Source organism: Branchiostoma belcheri, unplaced genomic scaffold (genome assembly GCF_001625305.1).
Source record: "Branchiostoma belcheri isolate BF01 breed outbred unplaced genomic scaffold, Haploidv18h27 scaffold65, whole genome shotgun sequence".
In the NCBI taxonomy this organism is placed as follows: Eukaryota; Metazoa; Chordata; class Leptocardii; order Amphioxiformes; family Branchiostomatidae; genus Branchiostoma; species Branchiostoma belcheri.
In genome coordinates, this window is record NW_017804298.1 from 49,763 (window position 1) to 72,535 (window position 22,773).

The 22,773-nt window shown below is 40.8% G+C and overlaps 3 protein-coding genes and 2 long non-coding RNA genes across 8 annotated transcripts; 3 read left to right on the top strand and 2 right to left on the bottom strand.

Moving 5' to 3' along the window:
- Positions 1 to 1,430: 1,430 nt before the first annotated feature.
- Positions 1,431 to 2,704, top strand: LOC109483546. The gene is made up of 3 exons (XR_002141015.1): positions 1,431 to 1,589; positions 1,889 to 2,020; positions 2,151 to 2,704. It is a non-coding gene; the product is annotated as an uncharacterized LOC109483546 (long non-coding RNA).
- Positions 2,705 to 6,123: 3,419 nt separating this feature from the next.
- Positions 6,124 to 11,641, bottom strand: LOC109483594 (thioredoxin-like). Its single transcript, XM_019786627.1, has 5 exons — positions 11,510 to 11,641; positions 8,951 to 9,055; positions 8,037 to 8,096; positions 7,166 to 7,231; positions 6,124 to 6,297 (listed from the first exon to the last, which is right to left on the bottom strand). Exons 1-5 carry the CDS (start codon positions 11,531 to 11,533, stop codon positions 6,235 to 6,237), a joined length of 318 nt encoding a protein of 105 aa, XP_019642186.1. The 5' UTR covers positions 11,534 to 11,641; the 3' UTR covers positions 6,124 to 6,234.
- Positions 11,642 to 13,016: 1,375 nt separating this feature from the next.
- On the top strand, positions 13,017 to 14,140 carry LOC109483490. Its single transcript, XM_019786518.1, has one exon. It carries the CDS (start codon positions 13,017 to 13,019, stop codon positions 14,136 to 14,138), a length of 1,122 nt encoding a protein of 373 aa, XP_019642077.1. The 3' UTR covers positions 14,139 to 14,140.
- Positions 14,141 to 15,167: 1,027 nt separating this feature from the next.
- LOC109483595 (thioredoxin-like) lies at positions 15,168 to 19,655 on the bottom strand. Of its 4 annotated transcripts, none has more exons than XR_002141020.1 (6): positions 19,571 to 19,655; positions 18,306 to 18,404; positions 17,440 to 17,499; positions 16,901 to 16,966; positions 16,104 to 16,302; positions 15,168 to 15,901 (listed from the first exon to the last, which is right to left on the bottom strand). XR_002141020.1 is itself a non-coding variant. In XM_019786629.1 (5 exons), the coding sequence occupies exons 1-5, from the start codon at positions 19,592 to 19,594 to the stop codon at positions 16,240 to 16,242; spliced, it is 312 nt and encodes a 103-aa protein (XP_019642188.1). In that variant the 5' UTR covers positions 19,595 to 19,655; the 3' UTR covers positions 16,073 to 16,239. The 4 variants fall into 4 exon arrangements, 2 of the variants coding, with proteins under 2 accessions (XP_019642188.1, XP_019642189.1); XR_002141019.1 differs by having other exon boundaries at positions 15,168 to 15,917; XM_019786629.1 differs by lacking the exon at positions 15,168 to 15,901 and having other exon boundaries at positions 16,073 to 16,302.
- LOC109483596 lies at positions 15,684 to 16,226 on the top strand. Its single transcript, XR_002141021.1, has 2 exons — positions 15,684 to 15,812; positions 16,015 to 16,226. It is a non-coding gene; the product is annotated as an uncharacterized LOC109483596 (long non-coding RNA).
- Positions 19,656 to 22,773: the final 3,118 nt, after the last annotated feature.

Genomic DNA, 22,773 nt, shown 5'->3' on the forward strand with positions numbered 1-22,773 from the left:
ATATGATAGGATGCCTAGACCTGTTTTTATTTTTTTATTTTTTTTATCGCCTTGTCGCTTCATATTTTTTTGCAAAAAAAAATCTGAAAAGCATCAAATTAAAATTGGTGTGGCCTTATATGCTCTCACTGGTATTGCAAAATGTTATGAATAGTATGAGTAGCAGTAATAGCTATACATAAATATACATACATACATACATACATACATTACATTTGAGCAATTGATAAATTGCTTTGTATATACATTAATATTGACTTTTGTACACTTTATGATGCGAAGTAAGAAAGATATATTTTTTCAAGGTTGAGCAGAATAATTGCACAGTGTCCAATAAAAAAAATGTTGTAACAAGTCTGAAACATGTATTTTTGTGACTTGCATTATTTGGATAATCAGGATAGATTTGGGTAGAAGTAGTCAGGAAGAAATGTAAAATTATCCGTGACGCATGGCTCAAAAGTGCCGCCTAACGGCCAGAACTATCATTGCAGAAAAGCAGGCTCATCACTGACTCATTTAACATAGCAGTAGGGATAATTCAACGTTTAAACAGGCTTATCGGTCCGGCAAACATAACTTGTATTATTTGGGTAATCAGGATTAAAAGCCATTGTCACGGCCAACGCTCACACGGTCTTAATTTAGCGCCGCCCAGTGACGTGTTTCGGTACTGCAGTCACTGCAGTATGCACTTGACCGTCCGGCGAACATATGTGTACTATTTGGATAATCAGGAGATAAAAAAAGACCACCCAACTATAACATGGTTACCACCACAGCAGTCAGGAAACTACGTGGCACTACATTCATGACATTAGTGACTCAATTGTACACCGACTGGTGGTATTGTAAAACAGGTGATTTTTCGGTCGTCTTTTTGTTTCCCCTGATTACCCAACTAGTACATTTTATGTCCGCCTAACGGTTAGATGCTTGTTGATTTTGACCAAGCACCTAACCGTTAGGCGGACATAAAATGTAACGTTACTAGTTGGGTAATCAGGAGATAAAAAAAGACGACCGAAAAAACACCTGTTTACCACCAGTCGGCGAAACTACGTACTAGTAGCCAGGAAAACCTTTCGATTTCTCATTTCCAAAGCCTTTCTTTCCTTCTCAACTGCACCTAGCTGGTTAACAATGCAATAAGTTTTTGTATTGTGACATTTTCTTTGTTTGGAGGAAAGTAAACTTCAGTTTCTGACGATGTATTGAAAAGCAAACACTGCCCTTGACGCACATACGGTCTTAATATAGCGCCGCCCAGTGATGAGTTTCAGTACTGCAGGCACTGGTATTAGCCTTCACAATGTGAGATGCCAGGGACTGCAGTACCGAAACACGCCACTGGGCGGCGCTAAATTAAGACCGTGTCACGGTCATGTGCAGTATTGTATGCTTCATTAGCTGGAGGCCAGGAAGCTGTAGTACCTTCAAGCATTGCTAGCCGGCGCTTGAGGAGATTAGGTCAAAGGTCACAAAGTTTCGCCAGGTGAGCCGGCGGCATGTTTAGATCGTGTTTCGATGGAGTTCCAGACGGATTTTACTAAATTTAGCTGCTTTTCAGCTAAAGCGAGGAGGCTCGGGTATGTAGGTGTGAATGATTTGTTCCGTTTCTGTTGATTGTGGACAGTTTCTTTATTAATTTCCCTGTTGGTGGCTATATATATATTATCGGTGATGCCTTCCGGCCCTTCGTTATTGTTTATATTCCTCAATTACACGTTGAGCCATTCTACTCCTCAAGTAATAACTTTGCTGATGACTAAGTGAACGTGTCTATCTGAGATTCTCTGTCATGATTGTGAAAATTACATTGCACTTGTACATGTGTCGGTATTGTTATTAAAGTTAATTCCACCACACTCCCTGCCTGTTTCTGTAGTGCTGGATGTCGAGCTTGTCCAGGCGATTAACCATGGCCAGATCTGACATATTCCTCCTGCTGAGGGACTGGTGCAGAAGTTCAAGGGAACTGCAGACATGCTGAAGTTATAAAACGTTAAAAAAAATACAGGTACAATGTATTCTGTTGATTATATATGGGTGACTATATACACATTCTGTGTTAAAATATGAGTGCCGTAAAATTCCCATGGTTAACTGATTTAGCAATCCAGCCTTAATTATGGTCACCTGTGTTACAGATGCATATCAACATAATTTACCCAAATGGCCGTTTTTGTGTCCGGCCCACGAGTGAAAACAGCGCTCTGTAGAAGTGGTGTTACGCTTGAGGACCTGGACTTCATGGTAAAGAGTTGTTATAATGTTCGCAGCGTTTCCATATGGGCAAACTATATGGTATTTGCTGTTTTTGTTTCCTTCAGTCAAGGAAACAATCGCGCTCATAACAAGTGTTGATGAACAAACTAAAGGAAGTCTCACATACACACAAAGTCATGCAACAAATTCTGTATATAACTTTATTCTGGCTCTTATTTTAAGCATAAATGTTGGAAAATTGACGGACTGTGCTTCTTGTATTATTGTCTAAACCCTGCTATATTAGCCATGACTTGCATGCGGCAAACATGTGAGCATCATGTATGTACATGTAAGAGGGCAGCCTTCATTTTAGAATTGATATTGTTCTTTTTGCCATTTTATTGTTCATGTTTGCCAAATTTGTGGCAGTGTATGTTAGAATGAATGTAAGAATGAAATTCATAGTCTGTAGTATTACCCATTGTCTTCTCTTCCTGCCTATGTCTCATACTTGAAAGAAATAAAGAATACTTTTCCATGATCTGTCCCTCTGGTCTTGTTTGTGTACTAGCCCAACATTTAATATATTCAGGTTAATTACACTCACCTGTGACATAGGTGTATATGAACATAATTTATCCAACTTAAGTCCCACGAAGGAGAGATATCTCCTGTGGAAGTAGTGTAAAGATTTGCCGGGGTGTAGGCGGGGTTTGGGGTATAAAAGGCCGAAACAATATTAAATACGGTATTGAGGGGAGGGCTAGAGGGATCAGGGAAATTGTGGGGTAAAATGAACTTATAAATGAAGATTTGTCTTGATTTTTGCTATAAGTATGACATACTGCGACATTGTGTTACGTGGCGTCATGCGGCACAGTCTGGTGCGGCCAGACCGGCCTTAAGGGCACCGCGGAGGGCCCTAGTTTTTGAGCCACTAACTTCCCAGACAGAGAAGTAGTGGACTCCTAAGCCATAGGACAGCTCAGCTCAGCCGTCCAAGGCTCGTACATGACAACCCACTTGGATTGCCATCTACTCCCAAAAAGAGGGACGCTGTTGTTCAATAGAGCAACATGACCACAAGGTGTCATGCCAAGGGGTCCGAAGTAGCTCTCTGCAACTTTTGTTTGTGGTCTCATCATCATAGCCTTGTTTATCAAACTACACAAGAAAATGATGCCCAACATCAGTATTTCAGTAACAGAAACCACCAAACTACTAATGAACCGTGATCCATCCATGTTTTACTTTATTTATCGCTTTATTTCTCCTGTATTTTGCTTTTTGTTGTGAGCAGACCAAGGTTTTGGGGCAAATTATGATAATAGACTACCCACCGGTTGATTTCAGGTGAGGAAATCATGTGAGCTGATGAGCGCTTCACCTTATTTGGGTAGTATTGTTGTTTTCATACTCCGTATCTTCAAGTGATCTTCAGCATTGAATAAAAACAAAGACGTTCGTTAAAAAGTCTTGATTTTAACTCCTTGATAAAACCAACCTATTTCTTAAGTCCAAAAGCAGCTAGGAGATAATCTCTGTATCTTGGCCCTTAAATTTGTAGAACCGGTACCGCGTCTTCCTCTTAACACACCAGCTTCACAGACACAAGGCGGTTCTATCATTTTAGAACGATCTTACACTCTTGTGTACACTCTCCATATACCTAACCCGGGAAGCGCTGTTTGTATAAGCTATAGGAGTCTGCCTTAATATGATAATCTATGTGCTCAAAAGTTACGATCTTCCTTCCCTACATCTGCTTGGTTTTCATTCATATGGTAATGTCTTCGACAGCGAAAAGTCCACTTCTGCAAAGGTTTTGACCAGTTCTGCAAGCGATCAGCTGATCGCAAAAACACGTTTTTACGAATAACTCAAGAAAGAAGCGGTTTCGGGCAAAGGCATTTAGCAGGAATAGAATAGAGGCCGTAAGGAGTATACTACGAAATCAAGGAGGCCGGAAAATGTCAAAAGTTTCATTTTTCTTAAATTTGAAAAGCGGATATTCATCCCCTATCACACCCCCGTTTTCGGGCCCCCGTTCCGAAAAGGGCCGTATCTCGCTAACGAAGCCTCGCTCATTCCCAGATTTGGCCATTTCGCGAGTGGGGAAACGCGATGGGCTCTTAAGGGGGTTCACCTCAAGTCTTTCCTGCTCTTGTTCTTGACCTCGGAGCGTTTTCTGACTACATAACTATGAGAAATAGACAAAGGAAGGACCGGATAGCCTCGCATTTTTTTGTTCTGACATAAACATTCTCAGATGGGTTGATATAAGCGGTTAAACCTGGCGCTTTTTTGTAAAAATTGATTCGTTACTTTACGTTATACTTTATAGAGGCATGAGCAATTGCATTTTGTTCATCATCAGTTGTTATGATTTTACTTTCATGGGTCAAGTAAGAGGATTACTTATAATTTACATATATTAGAAGGGCTGATATGAGCAGTAAAGCTTTTTTTTGCCAAAATTTTGAGTCACTAACTTCCCAGACAGAGAAGTAGTGATCTCCTAAGCCATAGGACAGCTCAGCTCAGCCGTCCAACCCCATTTTTCATTGGGGTATAACAAAATAAAAAAAAGAGGGAACACTAGACAAGAGACAGGAGGTTTCTTCACTATTTTCTTTGTGGCGCTTTTCAGGCAAGAACAAACTTGACAAACTTGGTCTCAGCTTAGTATTAATAAGTAAACTCAGCTGAGACTGACATTTACTAACACAGTACATACACTCAATCACTCACTCACTCTCGCCCATTAAGATATGTGACACATAAAAAAATGGATAACCAGCAAGCCACGTCAAAATCACTAGTTTATTGCGTAGAACCAGACATGCACAGATGTTAAAACCTTGGTTTCTAGGCTCTTGGGTAATCAGAATGACAACATTGGGTGTCCTATTATCATGAAAGTTCATCTGTGTTGGTAGCAATCATAGTAAAACGTTAAACTTTCTTCCAACACACAGTTTACAGAGATCAAATTTTCAGCGACCACTGTCGCCTTCATCAGGATAATTAATGACCAATCACTTCACAACGTTGGTAAACCGTAACTCTCGCGAGATCACGTTGTGAAGTGATTGGTCATTAATTATCCTGATGAAGGCGACAGTGGTCGCTGAAAATTTTATCTCTATGTAAACTGTGTGTTGGAAGAAAGTTTAACGTTTTACTATTGGGTGTCCTACTTAAGGGCAAGAAATACCTTTCCTATAACCTTAAAGAATTTTGAGATGGATTGAGAAAATAAAATATTCATCTGCTTTCGAACCATTATTGCTTTCAAAAGTCAAAAAACCAGGGTAGTGGCCATGTAGGAATAAATCCAAAACTGGATAAGTTTATATCCAAGCAAAACATACCTTAAGATACAGTGTTGTTTCCGACTAGTGGTCATTAGTTAGTAAGGTGACTATGTGTGCATATTTTGCTTACAATAAGCATCAACTGCAAGCTGTTAAAATTGTGCCCAAAGTTGATTTTGTACATGATCCATTTGCAGATTTGTTAGGTGACACCAAATTCATTTGTTAGTTCTAAAACAGATGATGCTGAAGTAGAATATAACCATACAAATTAGTGACAAATATATGCCTTGACGGACTCAGTTTTAGACAGTGAAAATCCCAACCCTCTGCTTTTAAGCATTTCATTTTATCTTCTCGCTTTCAATGTTTACCTTAAAATGTTGGAGAATGTTTTAGAGATCCAGAATTAATGTAGCCAGAATGATGACGACAACTCTTGAGTTACATAATCATTGAATACTTGTGTTTCCTTCTATATTTCAAACCACATTCACTTCAAAACAGGTGCAAATATTACCAGATACAACTGAAACTTAAAACAGACTGAATTTTCTGACTATTATTTACGTGCTCATCAGATCCATTTATTCTTAAGTACAAAGTTTCTAATCAATTGTTATTCTATAGTACCTAATTCTGAATCACAGCTAAACAAATTCACCCGAAAATTCTGATTCTCCTAGATGAGATCTCAGTGGAGTCATTACTTGTTCTTGGCCACCATTTCCCTCAACTTGTCTTCACTGGCGCCACACATCTCCTCAACCTGGAAATCAACAAACAAAAATAAGTCTGTATACAACTAAATTTGCAAAGGTGATGTAGCCAGAATAACCATTGTCGTGTTACAATATATGTGCAAGGCATTACCAAGGCTTGCCCGCTGGTAGTGCTGTGTGTTTGACCGTCCAACACTCATATGTGCTGAGTGCTAAGCAGAGGAAGAAGTGTGTACCATTTTTAAAGTCTGTGGTATGACCCGGCCGGGGTTTGAACTCACGACCTCCCAGTTACAAAGTTTCCAATTGAGCTATTGCACCGTACTTGAAGGCATGGCTAATTCTTGTTCATTTCTGAGCTGGTATTACTGATAGGTACTTAGTAGTGGGAACATCCAACAGTTTATTAGTCATTTTGTACATCACGCATAGTTTGGACATTTTTCGTCTGCCTTCCAGCAACCCCCACTGTAGGTTTCTGTTCATTTCCGTGACACTAGCACCCAAAATGACCATTTCTAGAAGCTAGAATTAGTTTTTTTCTACTGTTGTCGCTGTGACTATGTGTGCTGGTTAAGTATTCCATTCCATAACTGTTCTTGGTATGAAACCTGCTCTGTAAGTTTCTGTCTTACATGTGAATGTGGTGTACCGTAGGGGATGACCCCTTGTGGGGTTTGTGTTTCTGCTAGTGTAATTGTGAATGGGATGGCTACTTGGTCGTTGATGGCCTTGAAAAACAGTGTCAGTCGTGCAATCTTTCTCCTCTCTTTCAGGGTGGGCCAGCCTAGTTTGTTCAAAAGGTGTGTTACACTTGTGGTGTGTCTGTAATCCTGATATACAAATCTTGCCGCTCGCCTTTGGACTGCCTCAATCTTTTCTTCCTGGATATTTTTTTAGTAGATGAGAACTCACCTTTGCTCCATTCTTGTAGCACTGGAATGTGGGCATGGCAGAGATACCACAAGCTCCCGCAGTCTCCTGTAGGGAGGTGCAATCATTTCATTTCATTTCATTTATTGGTGATGCCAACAACGCATTACAAGTGGGAGCCAGGCAGCCTAAAGGCTGGTGGCGGCTGCCACTAATACATACAACACAACACAGGACAAGTCAATACAATATACAGGACCTAACAACAAGTTACGAATATTAAAATAGCAAAACATAACAATGCATTATACAATATCAAAGACACATAATCATCAAATTAATATAGTAATCATAATAATATCTATAATCAAAAGTGGAAGGGAAAGATGGAACGGTTGGAAAGTCAGAAAAGTTAAAAAGTTGTTCAAAAGTTAGTAATCTGATGAGAGATCATAGACAATGACAATGAACTTTATTGCATAATCACATACTACTATGTTAGATAACTCAGGTACAAGCTAAGGGTACGGGGACACATTGCTTGCTGTGTTACATCTATATCTACTACAAGATCTCTCTTTTCGAAACATGTGTGAACAGATTCATTTATCTATTTATTTATTTATTCAGAAATTGTGACATGACAATACAAAGTGTGCACAAGTCTGCTGATAACATTCACAAGTTTACAGACAAATTTACAGTTTTTAATTTACATTGTTGTTCCGGATAACTTTTGAACCATTCTCCTTTTGGTATGTGCGCATATTGCTGTCAAGAAAACTTGTAAATACTGAGTACTCTTTATTGGGGTATTAGAATATGTACATTGTAAACCCTCATACATGTACCTAAGCCAGAACATGTTCAAGAAGTATTGAATTTGCTTCAGAGCATGAACAGTCATACTTACGTCATTTGCATCGACGTCAACCTTCACAAAGATGACATCAGGGTTCTCCTCTGCCAGTTTCTGAAGAAAACAAAAACATGGTGAAGCTAGAAGCTGACATTGGAATGAACCTAAACCAACTGCCTGCAGAGATGGCTGACAGAGAGAACTGGAGGCGGACAGTCAAGAGAAGATTGCAAGCAAGCTGGACTCAACACAGTGAGTGTGTGTCTGAGTATGAGTGAGTGAGTGAATGAGTGAGTGACTGAGCATGAGTGAGTGAGTGAGTGAGTGAGTGAGTGAGGAAGTGGGTGATTGAGTGAGTGAGTGAGTGAGTGTGTGACTGAGTATGAGTGGGTGAGTGTGTGACTGAGTATGAGTGGGTGAGTGTGTGACTGAGTATGAGTGGGTGAGTGTGTGACTGAGTATGAGTGAGTGTGTGACTGAGCATGAGTGAGTGAGTGAATGAGTGAGTGACTGAGCATGAGTGAGTGAGAGTGAGTGAGTGAGTGAATGAGTGAGTGAGTGAATGAGTGAGTGACTGAGCATGAGTGAGTGAGTGAATGAGAGTGAGTGTGTGAGTGAGTGAGTGTGTGAGTGAGTGAGTGAGTGTGTGACTATGAGTGAGTGAGTGAGTGAGTGAGTGAGTGAGCGAGTGAGCGAGTGAGTGAATGTGGAGTGAGTGAGTGAGTGAGTGAGTGAATGCTGAGTGAGTATGAGTGAGTGAGTGAGTGAGCGAGCGAGTGAGTGAGTGAGTGAGTGAGTGAGCGAGTGAGTGAGTGAGCGAGCGAGCGAGCGAGCGAGCGAGCGAGCGTGTGAGTGAGCGAGTGAGTGAGTGAGTGAGTGAGTGAGTGAGTGAGTGAGTGAGTGAGTGAAGTAAGACTGGACAGTAAGGTTTAGAGTCTGATATGGATGTAAAAAAACCTCCTCCCCACCTCAAACACAGGAGCGATCATCCTGCAGGGTCCGCACCAGCTGGCTGTGAAGTCCACAACAATCAGCTTGTCTTTGTTGTCAGCCAGGAGAGCATCAAAGTCAGCCTGCAGGGGTTAGAACACATCTTACGTTAGTAAATAATTTCCTCAGGTTGGTAAATGACTGAATAGCAAAGTTCTTTTTATCACAACCATTTATTTTTCACTAGCCGACGTTTCGATGACCGTCTGTCATCTTCATCAGGGCCATTCTGACATGTCTATTCATTCATACCTATTCACATCTTATGTTAGTTTTAACATATGTCCCAACTGTGTGATGATATCCTTGTGTAATGTTTTAAGGCCTAGGGAAAAAAATGTTGAGTTTCCTGTTTCCCTTCCGACCCTGGAAAAAACTGCCAACCCTAACCCTGTTTTGTGTGAACCCCTGCAAGGGACATAAATTTTTAAAGCTGATCAACCTTTTCTAGGTCCATCATTCATCCATGATCTGACACCTGAGTGATTATGTGTTATACAATCGTTTTCCAACATTGAAAATATAAGTGTCCTAATACATGTTGCAAATGTTACCCTTACTTCGGCTTACTCTCCATAATCACTCCATTTTTGCCAAATTCTACTACCGTAAATTACTTTATATTCAAAGGTTCGCTGTCTGAAAAAAAGGAGGGCTCACGTGAACTATATGTTTGCGGTGGTGGTAGGTGCAGAAGATTAAGTCAGCAAATTTATTTGTTTGCAGTAATGATAAGATAAATTCGTGGTACAGAACTGTTATAACAACAAATTTAAAAGTACCACAAATATAAAGTGATTTACTGTAGGGATGGGTGGTACAGAATGAATGTAGCAAATTGCAATTTGCCTGGGATTTCACTGGCCAATCAACACCTATTGTTTACTTAATTCTAGGCTCTAAGAAACATTAAGTGGAACTGCACAACGATTCAGACTCACTGAATAATAGTCAAATTTAGTCAAATAGAGAAACTAACTGGTCAGGAAAGAACTGACATAACAACAATAGAGCTAATTTGCAATTTGGTACCCTTAGGCCATGTTGATTTGATCATATGGATGACATCCGCGTGCATGAATTTTTGTCCGTTTCCAAAAAAAAAAAGAAGTTTCAACCAGACTGTAAATCGTACAAAATGAGCGAATATGTTATGAAAAAAAGTATTGGAAAACGATATTAATGTCATAGAATACCAAAAGCAATTCAGGAAAAGAAGAAAATGTGAAGAAATTAAAATGAAGATTATGATTAAGACTATTAATATTATTATTATTCACCATACAATACTCTGTGCATTTAGTCATTTGTTCAACCATAAAAAACTTATGACTATGTAGATTTTATAATGAAGGAACCTTTTTTTTTGCCAAACTTTTTTTATTCACACGCGTCAGTTTTGGGGTTCCTGGAGAATGTCATCCATATAATGGCAATTACTCTATTAACTGGCCCTAAGAATAAAAAAGAAGAAGAACTGGCCCTATTTTTGCAGAGTCTTACTATCCATAGCCCCTTAGGAAACCCTGGTTTAGGCTATGTAACGTTACACCAGTGAGACCAAATGTACCTAATCACCAAGCATGCAAGCCAAGCATAGCATGACTTTGCAAATTTTCTACCACCACTTCCTGATACATACATAATACATGTAGGCCACAAGGCCACTGCAGCAAAAAATTGACACATGATTGGAAAATGATTAGATTTTCAGTGCCCAAAATGACAGAGCCTTCGAGTTACAGTAATCCACACGACACACCCTTGTCTACCTGGCTATTCTCTGTATTGTTTGGCCTGGAAACGCGTATACATACATCGATACCTATTCTTAGTATACGCATCAGTGGCCAATGCCACACCTTTTTCGAAGAAAACCGGATTCTGTGATCCATTTCCTATTTCCTACAATGACTCTGCAGTACCAAAGAGGAACTATAAACATGTTTTTGCCCACTTTTTTTCACAATCTGCGGATGATTTTGCTCTGAAATAAATATGAAGAAATACTAGTAACCAGGTCCAAAGCATACGCCCACTAGCCTATATATTAGTAACAAAAATTATTGTACTACGCCTCTTCGTCCTAACATAATTTCTGACACCAGGGGTACTGGTGCCTGTTTGACTGTTAGCAGAAAAGCAGTCGAAGAGGTTGGAGCAAAAATTTAGGGCGAATAAATATGTTTGCTGTAGTTAAACAAATTATAGTGGGAGGGGGGCAACTATGTTCTCGATTACATCCGGAAAACTTCTTAAACCTACCCATTAATATTTCAAAATGTTGTTTCTAACTATCTTTTGAAGAAGCTTCTGCCAAAGACTTCAACTCTTAGCATTTTCGGGGGCAAAACTAAGTTTTCAACCATCATAAAAATTCTCGGTTTCGTGTTGAACACAGTGAAACATGTGGTCGGTGGTTGTACACTACTTCTGTACTTGAAGATCTGTTTGCATAAAAAATACCTTTTTATGCTTAAAACGTGTCTAGCAACGGCAAATTTCACATCTAGATATGTTTAAAGAATGTCACGTACCTTGGTCTCGATCATTCGCACCATTTTGAGGGTTAGTTTGGCGGGTTTGGGTAGAGAGTTGACGATCTCGTGAGCGATTTGTGGCGCCAAACCAAAGAATGCGGCCTTTTCATGCACACGTCATGGGTCATAGGTTATGTGAAGCACAAGGGTCAACGGACGGGTCCATTACACACGTGTGGGTTTTTTTAAAGGGCCTCAACTTGCAGTACAAATGTATTTGCTTCAATGGTATATAAACATACGATAATGTTTTGCGAAAAAAAAATTAATAAAACACGAGAAGGGACGTAAGAAACCTGAAAAAATTGATAAAACAAAAACAAGATTTTTGAAAAGAAATTTATTTCGGTCATAAAAGAAGCAGGTGTAGAAGTTTTATTCATAGATTTTAAGTTACAGCTAGAAAACTAGTATGGTTATCATAATGTTACCTTATCCACAAAAGGACTGTATAAGGCATATATACAAGGCAACAATGCATGCTATTGTTGAATACTGCGGTACAACCGCCCTTGGCGTAAACACCAGCTTTAATATAATAGTTTCTACAACTTATCTCTTTTCCATCCATACATCTTCTATCCATCCCTTCATCCACCCATCTATCCTTCCATCCATTCATTCTTACATCCATAAGTTGAATTCTCTGATCACAATTTTTTTCATGTAATGAATGAAAGTCAACTTGAGGCAAAACGCCATTTTCAGCTGCTGATGTTCAAGTTTTTCCTTTTAAGGAGGGGGCAGTACTCCATCTCTGAAGGTTATTATCCCTTAAGTCAAGTTTGTATAGACAGATGACACACAGACTCTTTGTTTTGTGTGGCCATAAGTGTGTGCGGTACACAGTACACACAGTACACAGAACGATTTGCTGGCATCCCCATTCCCATAGAACACACACGACCGCGCATCCAGGCAGGCAAACTTCACTTTGGAACACATGCTAGTGTTGCACAGACTCTTTGTCTTGTGTGGCCATAGTGTGTACGGTACACAGTACACACAGTACACAGAGCGGTTCGCTGGCAGCCACATTCCCACCAAAACACACACGAGCGCCGACTCATTGAGGCAATCTTCACTTTGGAACACATGCTGTTGTTGCACAGACTCTTTGTTTTGTGTGGCCATAGTGTGTACGGCACACAGTACACACAGTACACAGAGAGATTTGCTGGCATCCCCATCCCCCTAGAACACACACACGAGCGCTCATCCAGGCAAACTTCACTTTGAAACACATGCTAGTGTTGCACAGACTCTTTGTTTTGTGTGGCCATAGTGTGTACGGTACACAGTACACACAGTACACAGAACGATTTGCTGGCAGCACCATTCCCCCAAAACACACACGAGCGCTCTTCCAGGCAAACTTCACTTTAGAACACATGCGGGCTTGCGGGCAACCAGGAGACGGGTTCGCTTCGTTCCATCTCGTTGTGTTCTAAATTCCCGCTTTCTTTGAAACAAAACTCAGAGCCGTGAAGGAAGAGCAAGAAACATGTCGGAGGCACCTACGCTGAGTGAAGAAACTGTACTTGTTCCTGACGTTGCAGACAAGAAAGCGGAGGAGACGTCACGTTTAGAGACGCCATCGCAAACGTCTTCCAAGGAGTGCGACGCAAAAAGTGAGCCAGTTCCCTCTGTTGAAGAGGTTCAGGGTGTTTCAGCTACCAAAATACCTCCCGCTAACTTCAATGATTGCACAGTGGAGACAGCGGATGAAAAAGAGGAAAACCTGGAGGACGGCAAAGTATGTGATTCAACCAGTTGTATGCCTGGTTTGTTGGAAGAACCGCTTACGGCAGAACTTCAGATCAAGTCTACTCTTTCATCAGCAAATGCAGAGAGTCCAGGAAGCCGCGATAGCCTGGCTCTCAGTCGCCATGGGACGGCAGATGCACCGTCGCCTCTTGAGGCTACCTTAAAACCTCCCGCCAGCAATGATTGCACAGATCAAGCAGATGGAAAAGAAGAAATCTCGGAGCCACCCAAAGTTTGTGATCATTCACCCAGAACTTGTATCCCGGGTTTGTTGGAAGAATCTCAGATCCAGCCTACTGTTTCATCAGCAAATGCAGAGAGTCCGGAAAGACACGATAGCCTGGCTTCCAGTCGCCACGGGGTGGAAGATGCACCATCGCCGCTTGAGGCGCTTCGAGCGCACCTCCAAGCCATGGTGCAAGACGAGCGTGACTTCGTCCACACGCTCAACTCCAAGCTGACGAAACTAGAAGGCGTCGTGAGGCACGTTCGGCAGGAGAAGAATAACCTCGCTGCAGAGTTTCAGGACCTGGAGGAACACGTGGACAAACTCAACGGCGGCGTGAGGGCCTTCGATGCCGAGATGCGTGACTATTCCCTCGAAAAGGAAAGAACCGACAACCTTACGGAAGCAGAGTTACGCAGGACGGACTCTCAACTAAGTTTTGCAGACATCCCAGAGATCGGGGTAAACTTCTCAACCTCGGGTCAGCGGGCCAGAAGAGGGCTGTGGTCACGTGGGAAAAGATGGTGGAGGAAAAAGAGCGGGAAAGTCACCCCGGAGAAGGAGGATGACATCCGGGAACTTGCGGCGGATGCGGCCATAAAGTTAGCAGCGTTTCTGAGAGAAAAGTTATAGTTGTACGGTCTCCATAGCCTCTACAATGCTTCGGGAGGCGGCTGGAAAGAGTAGAAATTGGTCAAATAGAGAGGTAACATGCCAGGAGAGTTTGTCCGTTTGCACGTTTGTACGCGGCGAACTGTTTTCTCAACGGTCAAACTCTCCTGGCATGTTATCTCTCTATTTGGCCAATTTCTACTCTTTCCAGCCGCCTCCCGAAGCATGGTAGAGGCTACGCTCACCAAGCAGATGTATGGTGTCGGTCTGTGTTTGTAATTCTTTCCGCTTGTCATGTTTGTTCGCGCCAGCTCGACAGACAAGCAGAAATAAGAGACAGCACATCTGCGTAAAGAGTAGGTAGCCCACAACAGTTTGATTCATTGGGTGTCGGACCTCTAAAAAAAGGTGAAGATTTAGCAAGAGAAAAGGGTAAAAATGGGGTGCAGAGAGAAAAAGTAACATTTTGACTTATTCGTAGATATGATTTTGTAACCAGTATGAGATGGTGAACGACTTACACTTGCACTGTCTTGACTCTTGTGACGCGTAGATTTATAGTACACGTGTATATACTGGAGACGATCTTATGTCAAAATGTGCCGGGTACATATCTGAAACAATGCAGCGCCCTACGATATCGTTTGAGGCTCAATACTCAGGAATAGAAGACTACCCTGTGCACACGTTAAGGCAACCCTAGCCTTGTTTGTTGTACAAAGTTGTTTGTTGTTTACCTTCGAACATATGGAGGCCGTGCCATACTCGTATGTACGTGAAGTCATGTGTATGTCCCTGCCCAAGCTTAAGTCATCTAATTATTTGCCTTATTTAGTATGTACTTGCGCTGTCGTGTTAAGATATCTATTTGTCTAGTGATAACTTTTAGAAATAAAAGAAATTTCAGATGCAAATATTAACTGCGTTTAGTCTTTGTTATAATGTAAAAGGTCGCCATGCCTTTTTCCGAAAGGCGCAGAGAGTTACCGTTAATAAGCATTACGTGTTGTCGGTAACTTATTCGTGATAAAGAGTGATTGGTCACATCAATTCTACGTAGCAAGTCATTTATTGACAAATTGTTCGTATTATCAAGCATAGACAATCGCCACAACAATGTGATACATGTAGTTCAACTATGCAGACACATTCCCTTGGCGTCTGCTATATCTTACGATCATACAAAAAGGTTTACTTTAATAATAGATAAGGAAACCAAATTTAATCAATGGATACACATCATTGCTACACGGAACTGGTTTATAGTAAGTGATATATAGATGCAGAGATACCAAACATTCGCTAGACCTTATATTACACCACATCACCAAGTCAAAACCAAATATCACCAAATCAAAACATGCAAATATGATCTGTATCTGTACCTGTATAGCCGGTATAACCGCCTTTCGGCGTAACACACCAGCTTCGCAGGCACGCGGCGCGGCGGCAGCCGGCTACATCACACCGATCGACTTGTTACACCTGACCTTTGAACATCTAACTCTAGACATTGTAAATGTTTAAAGCTATCTAATGATGATGCCCCTACTGTACTTGGTGACAGCGAGTTCCACTCTGCGATAGTTCTACATGTAGGAAAGAATGAATATTCTTAAACACCTCAATCCTTGGTTGATGACTCTGGTACTTGAAGGCATGGCTATTTCTTGTTCTCTTCTGAGCTGGTATTAGGTACATGTACTTAGTAATTGGGACGTCCACCATTTTATTAGTCATTTTCTACATCATACATAGCCTGGCATGATCAACAGCCTTACAACCTACACTCACCGGGTGCTACACTACAAATCAGGCTGCGTTTCCGTTTGCGTTTGCCAGCGCTCATCAAATCAGGTACAAATTTTCTACTCCAGTGTTGTAATTCTGGTATTAGGTACATATAATTAGTAATTGGGACGTCCACCATTTTATTAGTCATTTTCTACATCATGCATAGTCTGGCATGATCAACAGCCTTACAACCTACACTACAAATCAGACTGCGTTTCTGTTTGCGTTTGCCAGCGCTCATCAAATCAGGAACAAGTTTTCTACTCAAGTGTTGTAATTCTATCACACCTAACTCTGAACCATGGCAAAGCAAATGCAGCCAAAATTCTTATTTGACTTTCTCAATCATTTCCCTCAACTTCGCTTCATCCGCTCCAACCACCTCGTCAACCTGCAAATCAACAAACCAAAATAAGTTATTTCTTTATCTAATTTTCAAACCGCAGAGTAGCCAAATTGACACAGATACATAGTTGATACCATGTTCGACTGTTGTGCAATAAAGTTCTTCTGTAAGGCCACAGCAAGTAATTTTTATGGATGACATCAGCGCGCATTAATTTTCGCCTGATTTTGGAAAAAAAAACGAGAAATTTTGTTGCCCACTGACAGTGGTCAACATGCCGAAAATGGGCAAAGATGTCTGTTGCCATGCCGGAAGGTGGATGGCAGATAACTAGGAAAACAAGAGGAGACATGACTGATTTAATGTTTTGTTTCTTGATTGATTAATATTGTTCACTGATATGTAGTACTGGCTGTGTATATGTCATGTTCCCAGTGAGTCAAAACCAGTGAGTTAAAATTTTAAAAGGCAGGCACCTTCAGTTGTTTTTTTCGGCCCGCCTTGTTTTTCTTCGTCCGCTCGCATTAGATTTGGAGTATGCGGAGGATGTCATCCATAAAATTTACTTGCTGTGGCTAAACCAAAATCTGGCAGTGAAATCAAATCTAAAAGCAAGGATGAGGTTTTCGAGATGACAACTTACCTTCTGGCCGTTCACGTAGCATTTGAAAGTGGGCATAGCGGAGACTCCTTGTTCCATTGCAACCTCCTGTAGCAAAGTCAGGAGTGCCAGAGTATACTCAGCAATTTTACGGAATACAGTGCAATTTTACGGAATGCAGTGCAATTTTACGGAATGCAGTGCAATTTTACGGAATACAGTGCAATGATATCGCATCAGTATACAGTGCAATTTTACGTATAGTATGATTATACTTTCTAGGGGTGCCAGAATATACTTAGCAATTTTACGGAATACAGTAAAATTTTACTAGTATACAGTGCAATTTTACGGAATACAGTGCAATCGTATTAGTATACAGTGCAATTTTACGGAATACGTCACTAGTAAAATTGCACTGTATTCCGTAAAATTGCACTGTATACTAATACGATTGCACTGTATTCGTATTGCACTTTATACTAATAGGAAATACTGTATTTTTATTCAATTTACACTACTTTGTACTTTGTATTTTCATGCGAAAAATAAAATGAAAATAAACCCTAACGTATACTTACGGAATTCTGATCAACGTCCACCTTAGCAAATTTGATCGTTGGGAATTCTTTTTCCATATCCTAAAAAAAAGAACAAAAATATGGTGAACAATTTCACAAACATTTCACCGACAAAGAGTCAAAATATAAACAACAATTAGTTAGACTTAAGGCCACACCGACTTAATTATATGGATGACATCCGCGCGCAAATTCGTTTATTCTGATACCCTTTAGTCCATGACTAGTCTATCAGGGTTAAAAATATAAACATATGAACATACTGACAACAAAATTAAAAGAGAGTGAACATACATAATAATCACAAATTATACAGGTCAAACAAAATTCGCCCGCGCGCACTAGTTTGGGGTTCTTCAGAGGATGTCATCCATAAAATTAAGGCGGTGTGGCCTAAAGGCGGTTTACCGGTTATGCGAAACAAACCGGAGAGTGTGCATCTTGACAAAATGAGGCTGATATATGGATGTAAAAAAAAACAACTCACGTCCAGAGGTTCTTCTTTTCTGTCAACAATGTACAATACTGAAATACTGCTGCATGTGCACACATTTTTGTTGTAATCATTTTTTTATAGTGTCTTGATCGATCCTGTCGGTGTTTATGTATGTGTTTCACTAGTTTATTGATTGATTGTTGTATTCAACTTCTGTGTAAAAATTCGGGCTTTGCTTGCTTGTACATGTTTTATTTATTTATTTATTTATTTATTTATTCATCTTGGGTGGTCCCTTCAGCCCCTATCATATATACAAATCAAATGTATTACGTATTGTCTGGTGGCGACATGAATATAAGTGTAACTTGAGTGTGTTGCCACCACGTCTTGTCATTGTATGTTTCGATCAAAAAAAAAAAAAACTCACGTCAAACTTAGGACCGATCGTTTTGCAGGGTCCGCACCAGACGGCCGTGAAGTCCACAACAACAGTAGCGTTCTCATTCAGGAGAGCCTCGAACTCAGCCTGCAAGAGTTATGGAATAAATCATATGTTAATTCTCACACACATTTCACCAGCCTGGAGGCCAGGCTATGATTATTAACTGTTTATGTACCGGCTCACCTGTGTTACAAACAACGGCTGCCAGTAGGGCTTGGCAGAAATGAAGAAGAAGAGAAGAAGCTTGTTAGCAAGGTGTTCTGTAATTACCTGGCTACTGTCTCCCTGTTTGTTTCACCTGGCTACGTACAGTACCTACACCAGGCCGGAACCGACCACATGTACCCAATTTCAAAGAAAACTGGATAAGATGATAGTATGATACGATCGTGACTTAGCAGTACCAAACAGGAACCACAAATATGATTATGGCCAGTTTTCACCATCCGCAGATAATTTGGGTGAGAAAAAATGTAGGAAAGATCACAACCTTAAGCTGCTATCTGTGTTAGCAAAGCCAAAAGTGAACTAGGTGCTTTTGGTTTTTGCTTTGAACGTTTTAACAACGGCACATTTTACACCTGACTATATTTAAAAAAGTGTCACCGACCTTGGTGTTTACGAATTCCGGCATCTTGAAGGTAAGTTTGGCAGGTTACGGCAGAGAGTCGACGATCGGGTGAGCTGGTTGTGGCGCCAACTGAGCCTCGCTAATTAGTGAAGAATGTGGCCGAACTACTAACTACTGACTACTAAGAAATAGTCCAATTTTGAGCCATTAAGAGGAAGAACAAATTTTCCAGGGGAGTTTGGCCACCATAGAGTTCATTTTCCCCATCAAATGCCCTGCATAAACTATGCGGGCTTCTTTCACGACACAGTAGCCTGTATTTTAGACCAAATAGCAGGGCGAGGCTGGGAATCGGTGGAACCGGTGATCGCGGCGGCAAGTCACCAAATGACCCAAAATTAGTAAGGATCGTATTTTTCCGCGTAATGGATCGTATATATTCCGTTAACTTCGTATGTTTCCTAGTAAGGATCGTATGAATTCCGTAAAATTCTTATGAATTCTTTGGCACCCCTGGAGCAGTCAAACCTGGACAGCGTCTTACCTGACTGGAACTTCTACTCTACAACCTAGCTGCCCACCTGTGTTGGCAAAAGTGAACTAGGTGCTTTTGGTTTTGCTTTGAACGTTTTAATAACGGCACATTTTACACCTGATTATATTTTAAAAAGTCACCGACCTTGGTGTTTACGAATTCCGGCATCTTGAAGGTAAGTTTGGCAGCTTGGGGCAGAGAGTCGACGATCGGGTCAGCAGGTTGTGGCGTCTTCTAGCAGTCGAACCGCAGACCGCTATGCGCATCGGTTCTGCGCAGCTCTCTCTAAGATCTCGTTTAAATCTCGCGCTTCTTTTCCAAGGTAATGTGATCCGCGAGAATCCGCGAGAGTTTGCTACTGTTTACTGTTTCGCTTGTAACTCCGCTTTGCGTAAGTGTTTCCTTGTCATACGTTAATGTGAGATGTACGAAGGGCCGGCGTCACGCTCAAGGTCGTAGATGTATATTACCGGTGGTGTTTGTTGGAGAAACGAGGTTTCAAAGTTGACCGTGTATGATGGAGATGATTCCACTCGAGACAGGTACCCTTTAGTTTTTTTGGGGGCAAACCCGTTTGCCCTATTTCATCGCCGATTTGGTGTATTGTTTAATAAAGTATAGACCCTCCCTCATCTATCGTGTGTTGTTTCTTTTGGGATCCTGTAGTTGTTAAAATATAGTAACCGATAGTATGTTGAGCTCATTCAGTCGAATTCTCAACGATTTTTGTTCGAATCTCAAGCTTTTGCAACTAGTTCTAACCAATACACCTGTAATGTAAGTTGCGGCTGAAATATAATTATGTTGGCTTGACACCTGTGTACTTAGTTTTGAAATTGCACAATGTGTATTGCAGCTCGACCTTGAGAAAAGTGTAATTTCTTTACATTTTTTTTGCCTTTAAAAATGTTCAGTTAAAAGTTATATACTACAAAAAAGACAGTGAAAGAATATCGACCAAATAGTAAGCTTCAAAACGATACCCACTTTACGGATGAAAACAGAAGAGAAGGAATTTGGGCATGAACAAATACAACAACGGGTTGATTTTTCATGACCTAATTTTTGAAGGAGAAATCGGACACTATGACCTGTTACTGTAAATATACAAACATCGGGCAGATGTACTGACATTGGTATAGTTGCACATGAATCCCACTTTCTCTAGCGTCTTCATGATATAAGTCTGACTTGGAATGGGTTTCAGAAAGTCTGTTTGTGATGAAAAAACTTGATTACTTCTTTTTATGAACTTTCGCAAACAGCGGTTGAAAGTTGCAACATTGTTGGCGGCGCGAAAAATGGAACGCGCTGCCTAGGTTCCATGGATCGAACGCAGGAGTTCGAAACCGATTGACTTCAAATTTGACGATTTTTGAATGGTCAGAACCTTGTATTAAATTCCTCTTTTTGTATATAATTGAATGTTATCATATCACTTATTATATTGCATGTGGTAGCCACATTCATACAGTTTCTCATACCAAGAAACGAATTTTATGACATTACGCGAAATGTATCAAAATGTAGCGGAAACTCAGGATGGTGTGTGTCAGTAGCTTACAACTGGGCTAAATTTGACCACCGCGATGTGCGCATCGTCACAGTTTTTTTGGGGGCAAACCCGTTTGCCATAAAATTTGCCAGGGGTCATTGGTATCAATGTAAAGGTAAAGAAGTGGGCTATCACACTGTGGTATTAGCTAATAGTTAACGGGATCCAGTTAAATAGTAAAAAAGACAAGCACAAATAAAATGACCAAAAATTGCTAATTTTTGGAAGGCCGTAGCGCTCGCTGTCATTTTGCAATGCACGGAATATCTACATGGTTGTACTGGGCAAATCCTGTAGATGTGAAAAAATGTAAACATTGTGTAGGTCTGAGGTATTTTTGTTACAATATAGGCAGTTGTTTACACCCATGCAACGGGGTCAAATCGTGACCCGGCAAACGCCGTATCTTAGAGAATAACGCGTTCTACGGTGACCTGCGGTTCGACTGCTAGAGTTGTCTTCACGAATGCATAAATTGAGGCACAAAGGTCAATGGACTATTCCATTGATTACCTAGTACGGTCACACCTTTCAGTGCGATTGTAATGAAAAGGAGATTGAGCTTCGCTGGACATGTGTGGAGACTCCCTGACCTCAGAACCACAAAAACAGCCCTAACATGGAAGCCAGAAGGCACACGCCCGAGATGGCGGCCTAGAGTCACCTTGCGGAAAACACTACAAAATGATGGGGCAAAACTTGGACTTAACTCAGTAGCGTCGCAAAGCCGAAACCTTTGGAGACAAAAAGTCAGACAAGGAGTCGGCCTATGCAACAAGGTTGCGGGAGGGTCTAAGGTCTAAGGTAAGGTCTAGTGAGAAAAGAAGCAAATGTAGCAGTTTCACTATAAAGTTGACTGCTAGAAAAGTATGATAAGGCCATGTTTCATTGTATGGATGACATCCACGCGCTCATGAATTTTTGTCTGGTCCAAAAACGTTTTCGACCATACTGTAAATCGTACAAAGCAGCTGCAAATAAGCAAATTTATGCTGTAAATTGGAAAAAAATTGGGAAACGATACATATGTCGTAGAGTGCCAAAATCAATTCCAAGGGAAAAGAAGAAAAAAGTGAAGAAATGAAAATAAAGTGTATTATTCGCCATATCATACTGTGTGTTCAATTTCTGCAAAACATTTGGCTTCAAAAATAGAGGTTGAAATCAAATTTAATCAACGAATATATTGAAATCACATTTAATCGTAGAATACATATCATTGCTACTTTCACATAACAAGCGTCATTATATATAAAAAGTAAATAGTCATGCTCACACACTGTAGTAACGACTGACAACGGTAGGTGGCGCTTTTTCTATTTTGAGTTACTGTAAGTGTTGCCTTGTGTATCTCATTATCTGAATGTCTAACCTTCATTGATGGACTAGATACATGATTAAAGAAAGTATAGATGAAGAGGAATGGATGGATGGGAGGATGGATGGATGGATGGATGGATGGATGGATGAGAGGATGGATGGATGGAGGTATGGATGGCTGGATGGATGGATGGATGGGTGGATGGATGGATGGGAGGATGGAAGGGAGGATGGATGGATGGAAAGATGGGAGGGAGGATGGATGGATGGATGGGAGGATAGATGGATGGATGGATGGATGAATGAATGCATAGATTGATGACAATGGAATGGATGAAATGAGGATGGATGAAAACATGGATGGATGGATGGGTGGATGGTGAGGTGGAGTGATGGATGAATGAAAAGATTAATGAATGGGTAGATGGATGGAAGAAAGAATGGATATATGGATGAATTGAAGGATGGGTAG